The sequence below is a fragment of the Tachysurus vachellii genome, chromosome 12, assembly GCF_030014155.1.
Source record: "Tachysurus vachellii isolate PV-2020 chromosome 12, HZAU_Pvac_v1, whole genome shotgun sequence".
NCBI lineage: Eukaryota > Metazoa > Chordata > Actinopteri > Siluriformes > Bagridae > Tachysurus > Tachysurus vachellii.
The window spans coordinates 12,159,252-12,178,139 of NC_083471.1; the positions used below are offsets into that span (position 1 = coordinate 12,159,252).

General features: G+C 38.5%; 2 protein-coding genes across 2 annotated transcripts; both read left to right on the top strand.

Moving 5' to 3' along the window:
* Positions 1-1,331: 1,331 nt before the first annotated feature.
* On the top strand, positions 1,332-5,789 carry pxmp2 (peroxisomal membrane protein 2). Its single transcript, XM_060883416.1, has 5 exons — positions 1,332-1,533; positions 2,767-2,889; positions 3,035-3,197; positions 3,347-3,466; positions 3,718-5,789. Exons 1-5 carry the CDS (start codon positions 1,424-1,426, stop codon positions 3,784-3,786), a joined length of 585 nt encoding a protein of 194 aa, XP_060739399.1. The 5' UTR covers positions 1,332-1,423; the 3' UTR covers positions 3,787-5,789.
* Positions 5,790-11,755: 5,966 nt separating this feature from the next.
* Positions 11,756-14,309, top strand: ela3l (elastase 3 like). The gene is given in 9 exon segments (XM_060883415.1): positions 11,756-11,907; positions 12,147-12,235; positions 12,321-12,418; positions 12,545-12,673; positions 12,752-12,802; positions 12,804-12,844; positions 13,041-13,186; positions 13,672-13,824; positions 14,255-14,309. Coding segments are annotated over 9 exon segments (765 nt in total). The 5' UTR covers positions 11,756-11,867; the 3' UTR covers positions 14,273-14,309.
* Positions 14,310-18,888: the final 4,579 nt, after the last annotated feature.

Consider the following 18,888-nt stretch of genomic DNA (forward strand, 5'->3'; position numbering starts at 1 on the left):
GGCTCTCTGGGTTGTTATAGGTCAGTCTATGGGTTGTGGTTATCATCACATGCTCAGTTTGTGTTATTAAACGTACACAAGTCCTGGCTCTTTTTACTAAGTCAGAGTTGAATCTCATCTCAAATGGCTCTTTTATATTGATTGTGCAAGACATTTGATATGTTATTGGCCAAAATCATCTTGTATCCTAACTTTTAATGGTCAAAATGGCATTATGCGTTACATTTGACTTTATATATACACAAACAAACAAACAATCTGACAAAACGTGGTGGAATCAATGGACTTAAAGTTGGTAGTTGACAGGAAATATTTTACAATTTGAATGAAATTGAACGTTTACTCAGAATCAGGAGCTAATTTCAGTTATTTTCATTTTCCAAAAGGAAGGTTTAAAAACCTTACTGTGTTTTTGGGGTTAATTAAGAGAAGTTAAACCTCCATCTTGTTTCAACCCACAAGTGACTGGCACACACCTGGCGTCCTAATTACGACTTACGGGAGGACTTGAACGCAAAGTAACAATAATATTTATTAAATAAATATAAAAAAAAGTATTATAAAGGTTTTTTAATGTGCTTTAAAAAAAGAATAGAATTATTTTACAAAATCTCATTCAATCTTTATTTTATTTTATTTATTAGTTTTTTTTTCTTCACTAGTCTCCTACTACATAAAATAGACCAATCAGAACACAGGTAATAACCAGGAACCACTTGCTAGCCACGCCTACAACGAGACGCCCTCTTCCCAGTGTTGCCAGATCCGCGGTTTATCTCTAATTTTAGGAAGATATTGATTTGATATTGATAAGGTTTTTTTTGGCGTTAGATTAATTATATTAACTTTAAATACTTTTTTTTTCAATTGAATTCACCGCTTGAACGCGGTTATCTTTAATATAATTATACTGTGGCAATGATTAATAATCTATTTTTAGCTAAAGTAAAGTAATATATTATTCTAATATGAGCATTGTAAAAAAAACAAAACTAATTGAATGTGATGGACTGTTGTGTTAATGTAAAACAATCTCAATAAGTTTCAGGGTGATAACAGTAACTCAGTCTCTTCACGCCAATACCAAGTCGTTTTTCTAACGTGTTTCATTTTAAAAATGGCCTATAAAGGAGTTTTAAACAAATGTAATAGATTAAATATAATGTACTGACATATAAAGCCATTTCATGATTAATCATTCGTCTGGACGGATGCGCAGTACAACAACATATTCATGGCGTCGTTTGTCACGTTTTTAAATATTTAGTTAAAAAATGTTTTTGCTAGATTTAAAGACTGGCAGATGTGTTTATTTTACGCAGACTTGGCAACCCTTCTTCTGTATCGTGCTCACAAGTAGCCTTCATTAGCTGAGCGTCATATCACTTTGTGCCACACTCAAAGTTATAAAACAATAAATGCAATGCCTACACAAAGTGTACCGATCCGAGACCCGGCTTTACTAACCAGGTTACTACAGCAGTATTTACACTTGTTAAAGAAATATCCGATCATCACCAAATCTGTTACAAGGTCAGTTGGCATGTTTATTATCTAACTTTAAGGGTTTGGGGTGCTTTAGATATAAAACACTCTCCATTCACACAGTATGTAAAATAAAACTATTCAGAGAAGCTTGGATTAAACATCTGATGAGTCAACTACATATAATATAATACTGTCCCTTAATACAGAAGTATAGAGCTTCACTACTGTAACATCATTAGAAGAAATGGACTTCCTGGTTATGATTCATATAGCTCCACTTTATAAATCATAAAAAATCATAAATAATTAATAATAATGTATTAAAATCAGCAACAGTTCTAATACAAACCCTGTCAGGTATATTTTCATCCAGTAAAATGCATGAACATTGCTACAGATCAACAAACTGATTCAAAATTCTGAAACATTCATGTGCAAGTTGTGTGTGAACGCACACAAAAAAAGGTCTTTGCACCCCTGGTTTGTTTGCTCTTTTATTTGGTGAATTGACCCCTATGTAATATGGAGAAGAGAACAAATGCAACCTTGTTACTGAAAAATAAATAAACAGGTTATTGATGTTTATTAGAGTCATGTGGAAAACGTTCTGTACTGAAAAGAAAGCCCACATTTGCCTTGCTCTTTAATATAAAACAAAAACATTTAGCAAGCTGTTTTAAGGATCAAACGCACTTCATGTTTTTAGTGTCTAACTCTAATTCAATGCTTTTCGTGTTCATCAGTGTGCTGCAGAGAAACTGAAATGCAGTCATTTTCCAGATTCATCATTATATAAAATTCTCTGCTGCATGGATTATAGCTAAAACATGATAAAAGTGTTATGATTAAAAGAACCCAATTAACTGGTGGGTATAAGAGAAAAGCCTTCAAGCAGGATAGGGTGGCATATTATCATAAACTTGAGTCATCTCTTTCTTTTTCTTTTTTTAAACTATCTGCTAGTAAGTAAGAATAATCTAGACAACATTCACTTTTAATCTAGACAACATTCACTGGCTTAAGGCCTTTGGTCAAATCAGTTGGAACCGCCGTGTTTCCATCTACCTAATGTTAGCTAGTAGATTTGTTTTTTATACACTATTTAACTTTATCACCAGGAAACCAACAAGGCTACATGGCAACTTTATGCAAGCCCTATCAACAGATTTATTTTGAACTAGTTTAATGTTTTATTAATTATGATTTGCTGCACCAAACAAGAAAACTATCCAGGGATAACATGAAATGTGTAAAATGCTCCTGTGTTGTGTTTTTCAGTGCCATTCTGTCTTCATTGGGAAACCTGCTTTCCCAAGCTCTAGAATCTAAGAAAAAGCTTAAAGAAGGCCAGTCTAGGAAAGAAGTGGACGTGTATGGACCCATCCGCTTTGCTGTATACGGGTATGATGATCAGGCAACCATATCCTATCAGTCCTGTTCAGTATTATGTTGGGCAATTTTCTAATTTGTTTTTTAGATGTTCTTTCGATTTTTGCTAAAGAACCACAGAAACTGATTCAGTCTCTATATATAATGCTTTTTTCAGACTTGTCATCACAGGCCCACTGAGTCATTTTTTCTACCAGCTTCTGGAGCTGCTGTTTCCAGCCTCGGCTCCATACTCCACGTTGAAGCGCCTCCTCTTGGAGCGACTCGTCTTTGCCCCTGCTTTTCTCTTCCTCTTCTTTGCAGTGATGAACATTTTGGAGGTAGAAATACTTTGCCCTGATCTATGAAACATTGACTTTTGAGTATGACTGGAGATATTGATGGTAATATTGTGTGGCACCCTCATGTCTGTACAAGGCTACAGACATGTCTTGCTGTTGTAAATGTAAAATCCACTTGTTCACTCTAGGGGAAGACAAATGCAGACTTGCAGGATAAGCTGAAAGCGAGATACTGGCCTGCTCTCAAGATGAACTGGAAAGTCTGGACACCATTTCAGTTCATCAACATCAACTATGTGCCTGTGCAGGTGAGTCTGATACCAAAAAAACAGATGATCGGAGTAACTGAATATCTAACTCCTATTATAATTGACAGGTTAGTAAAGATTATGTTGGATACTATGGGAAGGATGTAGGCATTCTAGAGGCCTTCTGCTCCCAAAGTCTACAGATATGCTAAAAGAAACCCTCAGGAGTTCAAGATTTGCTTAACAAATTTTTGCCATGTCTTGTTAAAGTTATCAAACGAGATAGGGATGACCTTTTTTTTTCTTTACAGTTCCGGGTGCTGTTTGCCAACCTAATCGCCTTGTTCTGGAATGCCTACCTCACATCTGTCAGGAAATGAAACCCCAGTGTTAATATTAAAGCATGGTTACGTATGTCAGTACCAATGAAGCCAGTGTGTGCCTTTTAAAAGACATTGTACTAGACCCAGTATGACTTTCCAATTAACTGTTGGACATTAGGAAGAGGAACTAGAAGATGGCTTCTTCAAAAGATACACTTCTTCATGAAAGAACACAACACATACTAACATTGCTAAAGTCTAATTCAAAATGTTTCCATTGGCTGAGGTGCAACAGTAATGAAACCAGATTATTATTAACAAGGGGATGAAACAGTATTGTTTAATACATGTTTTTGATGCATTTCACAGCAAACATTTGTGTAGTGAAAGAAAATAATAGTGGATTTTGATGATGATAATAATAATAATAGTAATAATAATTAGAATATTCATTCATTCATTCATTCATTTTCTACCGCTTATCCAAACTACCTCGGGTCACAGGGAGCCTGTGCCTATTTCAGGCGTCATCGGGCATCAAGGCAGGATACACCCTGGGCGGAGTGACAACCCATCGCAGGGCACACACACACTCTCATTCACTCACACAATCACACACTTCGGACAATTTTTCCAGAGATGCCAATCAACCTACCATGTATGTCTTTGGACTGGGGGAGGAAACCGGAGTACCCGGAGGAAACCCCCAAGGCACGGGGAGAACATGCAAACTCCACACACACAATGCGGAGGCGGGAATTGAACCCCCAACCCTGGAGGTGTGAGGCAAACGTGCTAACCACTAAGCCACCGTGCCCCCCCGCTAATTAGAATAGTATTAATAATTAATATTCTGCCTAGTCTTGGTCAACACTAATTTTAGCATTGTACATTGTAGTACTATGCTTTTTCGGTTGTTTAATAAAAAAATTAGGCTTGCTACTGGAGAAAATTAGCTTGGAGCTTACTGCTACTGGAGAAAATTGTCCTAACAAAGCGCTGTTGAATTCTCAAATCTGACCAGAATGTCTGGTCAGAAGGTCTTTTTTTAATATTTATGCGCTCATTCTTATACAGATAAACAGATTTGATGAGCATGATGTGTCATTGTTTAAAAAAGGAAAAATTGTAACTTAAGAACGACATGATTATGTCTTCTAGTTTCAGCCTAATGAAAGAATGAATGTTAAATGATAACAGGATTTGTCCTTTTTTGTTTGTTTGTTTTTGGCTATTACACCACATTAAATGTAACAATTGGTAAAAAAAAAAAAAAAAAGAAGGTATGACGTCATTTAAGAAATAAAAACTAATTACTGACACATTCCTGGGGTGCTGGAGAAAAAAAAACTTTAGGTTGTCTGTAGTTATGTAGATTGAGTTCACAGTTTATGATAAACTCATTTATCCCCCCTTTTTTTGAGTGACAACCATTGGTGACTCATGTGGAGGTTTAACATTATGTAAATATGGAGCTACTTGGTACAGTGATTAGCGCTGGCAAGTTAAGACAGTAGAGCGCAAACTACTTTTTCATCTCGTATGATATGATGCTGATGTACACCGGTGAATTTTATTCAAAAATGTTTAATTTTAGTGCCAACAAAAACTGATTTGATGTCAAGTGGAATGCTAGTTTAGCCATAGCTATGTTATTTTATAGCCTGTTCAGGAAGCTTCTTGTTCTCACTATGACCACTAGAGGTCACACACTTCCTGCCCTGAAAAACCCTGTGCAGTTTTAGTGCCACTTCCACAGCACAGTTATTGACTTGTGAACCTCCAATTATTAGATTACCTGATGTTAACTTAGTGTCTTTCAAACACTTCCGCATATACATAGTGATAGGAGAAACGAGGCATTTTGAATCGCAAAATGATTCAGTTTCGAAGCTTTCGAAACAAAACACGCTGGAGACACCTACTGGTCAAAATAGTGTAATGGAAACGAGATCTAGGCCCAAACATATTGACAACTTTTACAAAACAATTGCAAATATCTTCACAACATTGTAATGTTTTCAATATAATTTGCAAATCATTAAATAATATGAAATTTACATGCAGTTACTGAATTTTTAATTACTCTCACGTGTTTATCAAAGCTGCCTATAAAACACATGCAAAGTGAAGGTGTAATGTTATGACTCAGGGAGATGGAGAAGAGAACTCTTGGATGAAATCAAATCAAATCAAATTTTATTTGTCACATACACATACATACAGAGTACGACATGCAGTGAAATGCAGTGAATGCTCTGGTATTCAAACATAAGGAATGCAATTTGGGATAAAAATATAACCAAAAGGAGTTATATAACCCAAAAAGTATAAACTATATAAAAAATATATATATAAAATATGAAAATATAAGTGAAAAATAATGTATATACATAAATAAACATAAATGCGTATGGTTTTAATTATTGCCTTTAAATTGTCCATGTGCAGTATGGTGTGTATAAAGTGGTACTGTTGCATCTGGTATTGGTTTGTTTTATAGTAAAATCTGGTAAAATTTCACAAAATTGCAGGTGATTACAACGCATCCTGAAAAGATCATAGATCAGCACAAACAAAATTGGCTCCATTTTCATTACCATTCATAATAAAACAGTCTTTCATGGGCTCACTTTGAGATCAACACCATCGGAATTTTAACACATTTTGTAAAAGTAATGATGCAACAAAGCCTCGTTTACTTAAATAATTTTTGCCCAATTTGATACACGCTCCGAATCAATGATTTGAGATAAAAGATTCGTAAGAATTTCGAAGCTTCATTAACAAAGGTTTCGAAAGCGACCCATCACTACATGTACATAATACAAACGCTTTTGTCAGTGTCTATAGTCTAATACCCGTGTAGTAAATGGATATGTGCATATGTTGCTAATTGTAACTAGAAAAATAAAGACTACTATTAAAAAAAAAAACTGAAAAAAAAGAGTACTAACTTGTGCCTTTCAGTTGTGTGATCCTTTATATAGTTCCTGCTAACTTGATCGTTGTAATGTGTCTTTAAAACTTTACTAAAAATAACATCCTTTATGTATGTTAGGTCGTATGTTATTCTCTTTCAAGCATACATTTCCCACTACGGTATTGCAAGCTACGGCCTGTTTCGAACTCACCTGCCAACCAAATCACGACAAACATCCAGGGCTGGATAAGTTAGAACTCATGATCCTACACTCAGTGCAGCATGTGCTAGTGTCTGCACTTTAATATCTACTTTATAAAATCTTGCAAAGATTTGCGGTGAGGACCAACTCGCCACCTTGCAAATATCCTGTATTGTGACCCCTTTAAAAAGAGCCCACAAAGTTGTCATCCCCTTGTTAAGTGTGCATGTAAACCAGGCAGAGCGGTAAGACCCTTACTGGAATATGCCAGGAAAATCGCTGTTTTGTGATTGGTCTTCCTGAATGCAGTCTAGACCAAGACACAAATAGCTGATCACTTTCTCTGAACCCTTCGATTCTGTCCACGTAGATATGCAGAGTGCACAATGGGCATAAGAAATTCAAGCTTTGATGATCTTGCAAAGCAAGTGGTGGGGAATAGAAAACTTTTAGCTAAAGAGGAACAATAGTGACAATTAATGACTTTTGGCATGAATGCAGGGTTTGGTTTCAACACAACCCCCGCATCCCTCTGCATTAATTGCATACATGCAGAATGCACAGAAAGTACTCACATGCTTTATCTGATAACTTAAAAAAGCATAGCTTTGTCCAGTCGCTCAAATTGGGCCACCGTAAGAGCATCAAGTACCAGTTCTGAATCCCATTAGGAAGATAGCGGCCTTAAAACAGGCAAAGTGTGATGTACACCCTTCATAACCCTTCACACCCTTCACACCCAACAGTCTTATCATAAAACCCATGTGACATGCTGATATAGCAGCTAGGAACACTTTTATCATTGAGAAGACTTTCCCCTGATCTATCAAATCCTGAAGAAATGATAGTACCTCTGCCACTGAGCACTGAAAGTGATTTTCGTGTTTAACTGTGCACCATCACTTAAACATGCTGCATTTACATTCATACAGCGATCTAGTGGACAAGGCTCTAGCATTTTCTATGGTTCTAGTAACACTTTCGGGCAAGCCAATTGCACTCAAATTACACCACTCACTGGCCAAGCCCATAATGCCAGGTGCTATGGGTGAAGATGAAAAATCATTCCCCATGCCTGTGTCAGCAGTCCTCTGCATATCAGAAGAGCCCACGGCTCTTCGTATAGCATATGTACAGTATGATGCCCCAATGGTGCCTCAATCTCTACATCGTAACTCTGTCGAGAACTTCGGATATTAACGCTACCAGTGAAAACGCATAAAAAAGAATGTGCAGCAATTTGTGTGCCAGCGCATCAGATCTTTAATAGAGAAAAAGAGAGTTCACTGCGCATTGTCCTGCGTCAAAAACAGGTCCGCTGTTGCCTTGCTGTATTTGCTCCAGATCTGTTCGACCACTTCCCTGTCCAGTTTCCGGAGGATTGCCCTGAAAAACAGATCCACATCCCTGTTCATTACCCCTCAGTACGTGAGTCACTTTCAGAGATAATAGGTTGGCACTGGCCCACCGTATCATGCGTGCCAACGTGCGTAAGAGGATTGATCTGAGACCTCCCTGATGGTTTATATATGCCACCACCATTGTGTTTTCCGTTCTCACAAGAACATGGTGCCCCTTTAGAAATGGGAGAAAATGCCTCAGCGTCAGAAAAACTGACAGCATTTCCCGATAATTTATGTGGAGATTGGACAGATGTTGGTCCCATCACCCACTTACTGATCTGCCCAAGTGAGTGCTCCCCAACCGGACAATGACATGTCCAATGTTATGACCATTCTGGCCTGAACAACCTCCATGGGCACCCCGATGAGTGTCTCCACTGGCGCAGTGCCAACACCACTGCTAACATCACGTTCACTCTCCTCCAAGGGTGCCATAAGGGGTCTAGCCTTAGCGAAGCAACCCTTCGCAAAAAATCCCTCATAAATAGTCTGCAAAGGTGAACGACTATTAAGGCCAAGGCCATCAGTCCCAATAGCCTGAAGCATGTGTGAAAGGAAACATTGTTTTCCCTCTGGAACATAGCCAGACATTGAGTGAATTTTTTCACTTTTCCCTCTGACAGCCGTGCTCTGAACATAACTGATTCCAGTGATAAACCCATATATATTATCGATTGTGTGGGAATTAAAACACTATTTTCTGTGTTTAATTTTAAGCCCAGCTACTATAAATGCTCTGTGAGCATCAATGTATGTTCTCTCATGCTCTATTCTGACTAAGCAGCCACCAGCCAGTTGTTTACATAGCGAGATGAATGCCTTTCTCTCTGAGCGGAGTAAGGGCCAATTCTGTACTCTCGGGCTCATAGACAGTCCAAAAGGGAGAACCAAAGTACTTGTATTCCACCCCTTGCAATGCAAACCTTATGTATTCTCTGTGGGGTGGAATACAAGTACTTGGTTCTCCCTTTTGGAATGTCTCTCAGCCCGAGAGTGTTTGTCAAATGTATAGAAGTGGCCCTTACTCAGAGAGTAAGGCATTCATCTCGCTATGTACATAAACGACTATATTCAGTCAGAATAAAGCACGAGAGAACATACATTGATCATAACATTGGACATGTCATTGTCTGATTGGGGAGCACTCACGAGGGCAGATCAGTAAGTGGGAGATGGGACTGACATCTGGCCAATCTCCACAAAAATTATCTGGAAATGCTGTCAGTTTTTCTGATGCTGAGGCATTTTCTCCCATTCCTAAAGTGGCACCATGTTTTCGTGAGAACGGACAACACTACGGTGGTGGCATATATAAACCGTAAGGGAGGTCTCAGATCAATCCTCTTACACACGTTGGCATGCATGATTCTGTGGGCCAGTGCTAACCTCTTTCCTCTGAGAGCAACGCACATACTGAGGGGATGTGGATCTGCCTTTCTTTGGGACCAGGAAGTACATTGAGTAAAACCAACTTTGGCTTTGCTCCGTCGGAACCACTCTTTTTACCCTTTCCTCCAATAGGGAGGTTTGTATGTTTTGCAACATTTTTTGGGGCACTTTGTGAAAAACAGTAATAACTTTTTTTCAAAATTTCGATAGTGTAGTGCTTGTGACTGGTGCTTGTGACAAGTGAGTGGGTGTATTCTCTGCATTTATCTCTCATTTTCTTCACTGCTGTATGTTCTCTGGCCCAAATGGCCTCTGTTGCCACAGAATATCTGGGAATCTCCCAACTCGTTCCCACTAAACAAATGAGGGTCGGAAGCCTGCGCATGAGTTGGGGCTGGTGTGGGCTTGGGTGGTGATTTGTGGGCTCCCTTTCTTTGGAAAAAACTGTCAGACTGCCTTCTTCTTCCTCCTCACCACCTGGGAAGGATGAAACGTTGGTGGGTCGGTCTGTGATGTCACAGGCGGACAGTTTTTGCGCCGCCAGACAGGCTTTTGTTCACTAACACCACTCTGACCCGCTGCATTCATCTGTGCTAAATCTGTGGTGGTCTCTGCTGCCTGGGAATGTTAAAGCTGGCAGGTGGGTGAGCCACCGTTTATGCATAAGTCAGGCGAGGTGGTGGGTAGGATAAAGTTGCCTTGGTGGGCAGCTCTCCACGGATAGGAACCCATCGGGTAACAGTGGGAACGGGGCTAGCTGACACGATGGAGTCCTGGCCTGACAGGCTAGCTTGGCATGTGGCAAAGGCTCTTCATGGTGAAACGTGTGCAATGCTTGCAAGAGACAGGAGCTTTGATCGCTGCTTTGGCATGTTTCAGCTGTGTGTCCCTGAATGAGATCTTATTCCCGCATGAGCATAGCCATAGAAGATTCCCCTCACTAGCCAAGGTAGTCTTCATTTCTGCACTCATTTTTTTTGGTGCTAAGGAAAATCCTGCATAAGCTGGCGTGCAAACTGAAGGATTAGGCAAAATAACACTGTTATGGCCGACAGTTCGTCTGATTCAGTACCAGGAATGCAAGGCTTCTGGTGTTAAGCGAGAAGAGGTTTTTGAATTATGTAATGATGCTGTGGGGCCTAAATAATGTGAAAGATTTTTATCAGATGACATAATAAGTATTCAGGAAATGTGGGTTGGAGGGGCGAATAATAAACATTATGAACCTTAGAGTGTCCAGAAGGATATAAAAGTAGATGGAAACAATTTTTAAAGGTGTACATGATTTAAAAAACAAAACAAAACAAAAACCTACTTTCTATGGTCGTATATGTATCATAGATTAAACTCAGTACTACTAGTTTTTGGAGAACTGTTTTGATAGCTTGATTCAGAAGATACTTCTAAGTCCACAATCAGCAAAACAAAGAAGAATAAAGATGAATAAGAATCTGAATGGTTTAGAGAATTATGTGGGGAATTAATGTAACAGTCTTAGTTAAACAGACATGTCTCAAATTGTTTTAGCTCAGATTTGCAATGCAATTCCAAACTTTCCATTAAAAATATCAGTCTTAGGTCCTTTATTTATTCTTATTTGAAGCCCGGGTTAGTTTTCCCTCCCACTGAATCTTACAAAATTTTAGGGCCACACATTTAAGGGCTACAGATGTTTAGTTATCTGGCTTAAGCAATAGGTTTGTGGAACCTGACATGACATGAGAAAGCACCATGTGGTGACCTGCTTTAACACAGTTAATGTACCAAAATGGTTTTCTTCGGAAAAAAATACTGATATGTACTGTATGTTCAAAATGAAGTTTAAAAATGAAACACCACCCAATGAAGATCAGATACTTTGATAGACCTTCTGGTTGGTCCCTGTGAAGGAAAAAAGACTTTACAAAACTGCAGATTTTATTAAAAAGATAAATAAATATAGTAAAAGAGCAAAAGTTGGTTAGTTGTCACAAGGATAGCAAGGCAAACATGTGTTTGTGTGTGTGTTTGTGTGTGGGTGCGTGTGTGTGTGTCTGTGTGTGTGTATGAAAGAGTGAAGGCCATGAGAATTCATTTCTGGAACCCAGCTGCACAAATCCTGACACTCATTTACTCATTATCCAATAGGTGATCACCAAATTCATACTTTTTATAAACAGGGTGAGAGAGGAAGGATATATAATTCGACTGGACGTGTAAGTGTCAGCAGAATCAAGGCAACATGCTTCCATTCATTTTGGCATCGGTTCTCATCGCTGGCGGTAAGCAGACTCAACATCTGGAGAATTGTTCTCAAAACGAGCATTTTAAGCTGCATCATGATGCTTTACATTCTTTGCTTATATACATATAGCAACCAGATGACGTATGGCTAGATTTTGTAGCAAATGTAGCAAAGCGCAAGCTCAAATAAATGTCACAAGACAATAGAATTGTACACTGTATTGTTGTTTGGAACACGTCATGACATTATTAATGAATTGTCTGATGATTGCCTTAGCTTTGGGGTGTGGTGATCCCCCCATCAAGCCCCTCACCACCCGTGTGGTCAATGGAGTGGATGCCATTCCTCACAGCTGGCCCTGGCAGGTGATTCTTTTTTCCTTTCTCTGTATTTCTCTATCTTTTCTTTATACTTTGTGTCTGGATCTTCAAAGACTCCTTTCTTCCACAGATCTCTTTGCAGTACCTGAAAAATTCTGAGTGGAGACACACTTGCGGAGGATCGCTGATTGCCACCAACTGGGTGATGACCGCTGCACACTGTATCAAGTATGACAAGCTACTTTTTGTTGCTTACAATGAGAGCAAGCAAGCTTATGTATAGTAGAATTCTGTAAGACAGCACAGCGTCCCGCTTCAGGATAATGTTAAATGTTTTGCTCTACTTTCTCTCAGCAAGCAGAACACCTACCGTGTGTATGTGGGAAAATATAACCTGGTGGAGGAGGAGGCTGGATCCGAAGCAATGACTCCTGAGAAGATCATTGTTAACGAGAAGTGGAACCCCATCTTTGTCGCTTTCGGGTGAGAAGAAATGCTAAAAGACTGAAAATCAATAAATTATTTAAATAATGTAAACAAAGATGTGACTATTGTGCTCAGGTTTGACATTGCCCTGATTAAACTTACTGAACATGTGACCCTGAGCGACCCTGAACTACCCCTGCTACATTACCGGCTGGGGCAGAATTTCCAGTAAGTGATGTGTGTATGGCTTAATGTACATTTTGAGTATTTATTCCTGGACTTGTGTTGTGTCAGACACATTGCAATTACTCAGAGGATTTTTCTGGTTCTTTTACTGGTTCCACCACTTTAACACCCTATATGTCTAGAAAGCCTTGGGAATGATTAAGAATTTTTAATTTGAGTGATTTGTGGTGTCTACCAGCTGGAGGTCCCATCTCTGATAAGCTGCAGCAGGCTTTGATGCCCATTGTTGACCACGCCACATGCTCCAAACCTGACTGGTGGGGTGCTTTGCTGAAAGACACTCTGCTGTGCGCCGGTGGTGACGGCATCGTCGCTGGCTGCAATGTGAGTGACAGCATTCGATATATTCAGTTAACTTGCTGCTGGTAATGATTAACGTCAGTGTCAGAATGTGCGTGGCAATTTCCATGGAAATGTTCCACTATCTGTTAATAGTGCATTCACACACAAGTTGGTCTTAATTGGTGCCTTTTGGAAGGACACCAGCGATCCTGGAACTATTCCATCACAAATTCAGCAGTGATCCTCTAAATATTCTGACACAAATTCATAACCCATTTCATTATATCTGACTAGTTTTTTGACCATTTTATCAACATAAATAAGATTGCATCAGAAAATGTTTGGTTTTAATCCAGCTAATGCATCAGTTTCTGCTGTTTTCTTCTGATATTATTTGGCATTTCACAAATATTTACATTTTAATATTTACATATCCTGACTGTTCAGTCATTTAGTCTCCAGCTTTGCTGGAATTCCAGCTCATAATGAGATGATACAATGACTGAGCCTTCATTGTGTTTCTGCAGGGTGACTCTGGAGGTCCTCTCAACTGCCAGAATGCTGAGGGTTTGTGGGAAGTGCATGGCATTGCCAGCTTTGTCTCAGGCCTCGGCTGCAACTACGAGAAGAAACCCACTGTCTTTACCCGAGTGTCTGCCTACAATGACTGGATCGACCAGGTGACTGAGAAAACCTCAACCTCAAATCTCATAAGCCTCTACTCTTACTACCACTACTAATACTACTAATACAACTAATATTATTACTATTACTTCTATTATTATTCCTGATACTGCCATACTTCTATTACTACGACTACAACAGTTATTATTATTATTACTACTGCTATAAGCTGCACATGTTCAATAACTTTTAACTTTTTTTAGTGTAGAGAATACACTGTACTCTAAATACTTATATACTGCTCATATGTTTTGCTATACTGTTCTAATACTGATATGGTTTGTTTAATGGTTTTATCAATACTAATACTTACATAGCACTTATCTTTCTAATAATAGCTTAGAATATGTATGTTATGATATGTTTGATCTTAAAAAAATCAGCTATTATTAGAAACTGAATAGATTTTTTTCTTTTTGCTTTCAGGTTATGATTAATAACTAAGACGATGAACTCAACTCAATAAATCATCTAGAGCTAATCCATGTGTCTCTTGTCCATTTGCCACACACACACACACAAATGCATCATATTTATAAGTCTGTCATATTTATAAACACAGATCAACCAAACAGCTTCAAATATAAAAAAAACAAAACTGTAGAATGAGACCCACAGAACATTTCTTCTACCCAATTCAGGTAAAGATCGAGTTCTGATCAGCCATGAAAGAATGAGCAGCTTCTCCCAACACCTCTGTTTAGGCAGAGATGTGCCCCACCATTAGTTAGTGTTCTTGCCAAAAACCAGTGGGAACCTGTTTCCAGTCCAAGTCAGATGAAAGTTTTTTAATCTCTAGAAGGTCACACACGTTTTTCATCCTGAGGAGGGGGTTAGATTTGTTCTTGGTCAGGTGTTACTGTGTTTCCTAGCATAACAGGAGGCCTAAAATCGGACGTGATCCTCTTACTGTATATCAGAAAGAATCAAGGAGTCGGAATTGTGTATGAAAATGTGACTGTGCAGGGGTTTTTATTTAAACAAAATCTTGTGTAGATTTTAAAGCAGTGCATCATATCTGCATGTGTGTTTGATAATCTCAGAGATTCCTGTCACCCAGCCATCTTTTTCATTTCTCAGAAAAACAAAACCCTAACCCTAACACAATGCAATATATACTAAATATCAAGTATAAATTAAAGAAAAATGTAAAAAAAAAAATATTCAGAATAAATGACAGTAGTAATTGCAGCAAGTGCAGAGCAATATGTTGAAAAAAATTAAATACATAATACAAACCATCATGGAATTATCATGGAACACAACACAAACCTTGTCCATGGCAGAATTTAAGTCATTGCTGAAGATAATGGTTGAATTATGCCATTGCCTACTGTACATCTATGGGGGTGGGGGAAAGGCCAAGGAAAGTGCTGGACCAAGGTAAGAAGATAATGAAGATAGTGACCTCGGTTATCTAAAATATGGACTTGTCTGCTTTCTAAAGTAAGTGATTAAAGCTTCTTCCCAAAGGTTATTTGTGCTCTCAACCTGGACAACACTCACTACCTCAACCTGATTTTTAAACTATATGTGACTGTATTATACTATATGTTACACTGTATGTGACTAATTAGAATTTTTATCAAATCATCTGAAGATATTTGATATCTGAAAAAAGCTTCTAGACAGTTTCCCAACAGCCTATTTAATATTGTACCTGAGCTCTGAAGCTTATGTAGGAGATTATTGATTAGGGAAGTGTATAGACATTAGGGTAGTGCATAGTCTATTGTTTAAACTACGAGGAAAAAACAGATACTTCACAGAGCTAAAAACGGAGTTTAGTGTAACTATTCTTTTAACTTACAATATTATGCACAAATGGTTTTTCCAAGAAGCATTTAAAAAATAAAACAAATATTATAAACAACTAACTTTGTTTTAAACAATTACTTTTATAGCATTCCATTGCAAAATTATTACTAGACACAGTTTGAAAAACTACAGACTACACACTTACATTTACATTTACCTTTACAGCATTTGGCAGATGCCCTTATCCAGAGAGACGTACCAAATTGCTTTTTAGTCTCATTGAAAACATTAACTCTGGTCACTAGGTTACAGACTTAAGATACTATGAGCCTAAATCACTGTTCAAAGGTCTTCAACCGTTGTTTGAAAATAGCCAGCTGTCCGGAGACCTAGGGGAAGTTTATTCCACCACCTTGGTGCCAGAGCAGAAAAAAGTCTTGTAGTATGCTTACCTCTTACCCTGAGAGATGGTGGGACCAGTCGAGCAGTGCTGGTAGATCTGAGGATGCAAGATGCAGTGCGAGGAGTGATGAGGGCTTTGAGGTAAGAGAGAGCTAGTCCATTTTTGGCTTTATAGGCAAGCATGTGTGTTTTGAATCTGATGCGTGCAGCTACCGGAAGCCAGTGGAGGGATGCAGCAGCTGGGTGAATCATTTGCAGAGGACAAATTGTGTTTATAGGTAGACCTGCCAGCAGTGAGTTGCAGTAGTCCAGTCTTGAGATGACAAGAGACTGAACATGTATCTGAGCTGCCTGTGTGGACAAAAATAGCAGAATCCTTCTAATGTTGTAGAGAAAGAACTGACATCGGTGTGTCAAATTAGCAACATGCAAGGAAAAGGACAGTTGAGTGTCCATGGTTACCCCAAGATTGCAAGCTGTGACTGAGGGGTAGATCAGATCATTATGTAGGGATACTGCAAGATCATGACCTGGGGATGGATCACCTGGGATGAAGCAGTTCAGTTTTGCTTGGATTGAGCTTCAACTGATGAGCATTCATCCACAATGATATGTCTGCCAGACATGCTGAGGTCCGAACAGAAGCTGTGATATCTGAGGGTGGGAAAGAGAAGATAAGTTGTGTATCATCAGCATAGCAGTGGTAAGAGAACCCATGTGAGGAAATAACTTCACCAAGAGAGTGAGTATACAGGGAGAAAAGAAGATGACCAAGTACTGAGCCCTGTTTGACACCAGTGGAGAGTCTGCATGGAGCAGATGTCACTCCCCTCCATGTTACCTGATATGAGCATCCTTCCAGGTAGAAAGCAAACCATTTCCATGCTGATCCACAAATCCCAAGACTCCTGAAAGTGGACAAGAGAGTCTTGTGGTTGACCATATCAAATGCTGTTGAAAGGTCAAGGAGGATGAGGACAGATGATAGCCTGGCTGATCTAGCAGCATGTAGTTTCCCAGAGACTTCCAAAAGGTCTGCTTTAAAGTCAGACTGGTTGGGTTCTTAGAGGTTGTTCTGTAAGAGATAGACAGACAGTTGATTATAGACAATGCATTCAAGAATCTTTAAAAGAAGAGAGAGAAGTGATACCGGTCTGGAGTTACTGATGTCTGATGGATCCAGAGCAGTTTTCTTCAGGATGGGAATAACCCTTGCTCTTTTGAAGGTAATTGTATTATAGGTACTAGATGTTTTGGATCCATTGATGATAGTGGTAATGAAGGGCAGAAGGTCTTGTGAGATGGTCTGGAGAATAGTGGGAGTGGATACAATGGGCAGGTGGTAGGATTGCAAGACTGGATGAGTCGTAAAATCTCTTCTGCTGCTATGGTTGAGAAATGCGACAACAAAGAGGTAGGAGAATCCTTCCTCGTGTACTCTTACCTACATTATGTAATGTCTTAGCTACATTAGCTAGTGCAACTAAGAACTAAATATTCTTACTCCAGATATTAAATAAAACAGTGCCACCATGCTTCACTGTGGGAATGGTGTCCTCAGGGCACTGAAAAGTTATTTTATGTTTTGGTTATTGTTTGTTTGGGTTTTCATCCTTTCTCTTTCATTCTTTATTATTATTATTTTTTGCTTCCCACCTGTTTACAAAAGTTGGTATTAAAATTATATTAAAGATTTTTTGTGACAGGTGTCTTGGCATAAGGAAAAACTGTTAAGTTACAATAAAGCTTATATATAAGCTTTATTATACCACACTATTATGCTATAATAATAATAATAATAATAATAATAATAATAATAATAATAATAATAATAATGCAGCTCACTTAAAGTAAGCAACAAGCATGTGATTTAATTGGGTTTTATTCAGCTAGAACTACTTGCACAATCATGCAAGGATCCAGCTATAACTCCGTACAACACAATACTGATAGTCTCAGTAAGGATTAATTATCCTCTTTTTTTCTCATCTTTTATTTCTATTCCGGGGTTCTGCACCTAACTACTGCCACTGGACAGCCATCACATACTTGTAAGTTTACAACGAATATACATGCCTTAACCGAAAAATTAAACAATTTTAACAACAATAAAAATTCCAAAAACAAACAAACAAACAAACAAGCAAACAAACAAATAAATAAATAAATAAAATAATTTTATTTTTCTTTGTGGGGGAGTGGGGGAGGTTGAGGTTTTTTCTACAAAGTTAAGTTAATCTGTCAATATATATTTTCTAGATTTCCCCACAACAACAACAACAACAACAACAACAATAATAATAATACTAATAATAGTAATAATAATAATAATAATAATAATAATAATAATACTAATAATAATAATAATAATAAAACATCTGCTGTTCAAACCTCTCGGATTAAAAATGTCTTTCTTACTAAATCTCTCTATCATTTTTATTCTCCGTGTAGTGTGTCACTGTCCCTTTCAGTCTCTCTCTCTCTCTCTCTCTCTCTCTCTCTCTCTCTCTCTCTCTCTCTCTCTCTCTCTGTCTGCATGTGTAACATGGGAAGCTCGCGCTCCAGCACATGTGCATTGTCTCAGCTTCCAAAAAAAAACTCCTTTCATTCCATCGCTTTGTTTTCGCTCGAGGTTTAATATTATCGCGGGTCGAAGCCACGCCCCCTGCGGGACCATACTATTGTACACACAGTGTTTAGTGCGCGTGTAGTCAACGCGACCCTTTGGTTCTCGCGCTCTAAAAAGTAAACCACGAGCGGAGAAATAACGGAAAGGGTCATTATTGCTTCAGCACACACATACACACACACACATACACACACACACAGACACTTTCACTTCAACGTCGTGTTCTGAAACTTATTTACAAATCACTGGAGAAGCTGAAGATCCGGATTAA

Excerpts from the sequence above, each read along its gene's own strand:
- pxmp2 (XM_060883416.1), top strand. The coding sequence starts at position 1,424 with ATGCCTACACAAAGTGTACCGATCCGAGACCCGGCTTTACTAACCAGG. Across the intron at positions 2,890-3,034 it reads ATCCGCTTTGCTGTATACGG|ACTTGTCATCACAGGCCCAC; the intron begins GTATGATGATCA and ends TGCTTTTTTCAG. Across the intron at positions 3,467-3,717 it reads TCAACTATGTGCCTGTGCAG|TTCCGGGTGCTGTTTGCCAA; the intron begins GTGAGTCTGATA and ends TTTTCTTTACAG.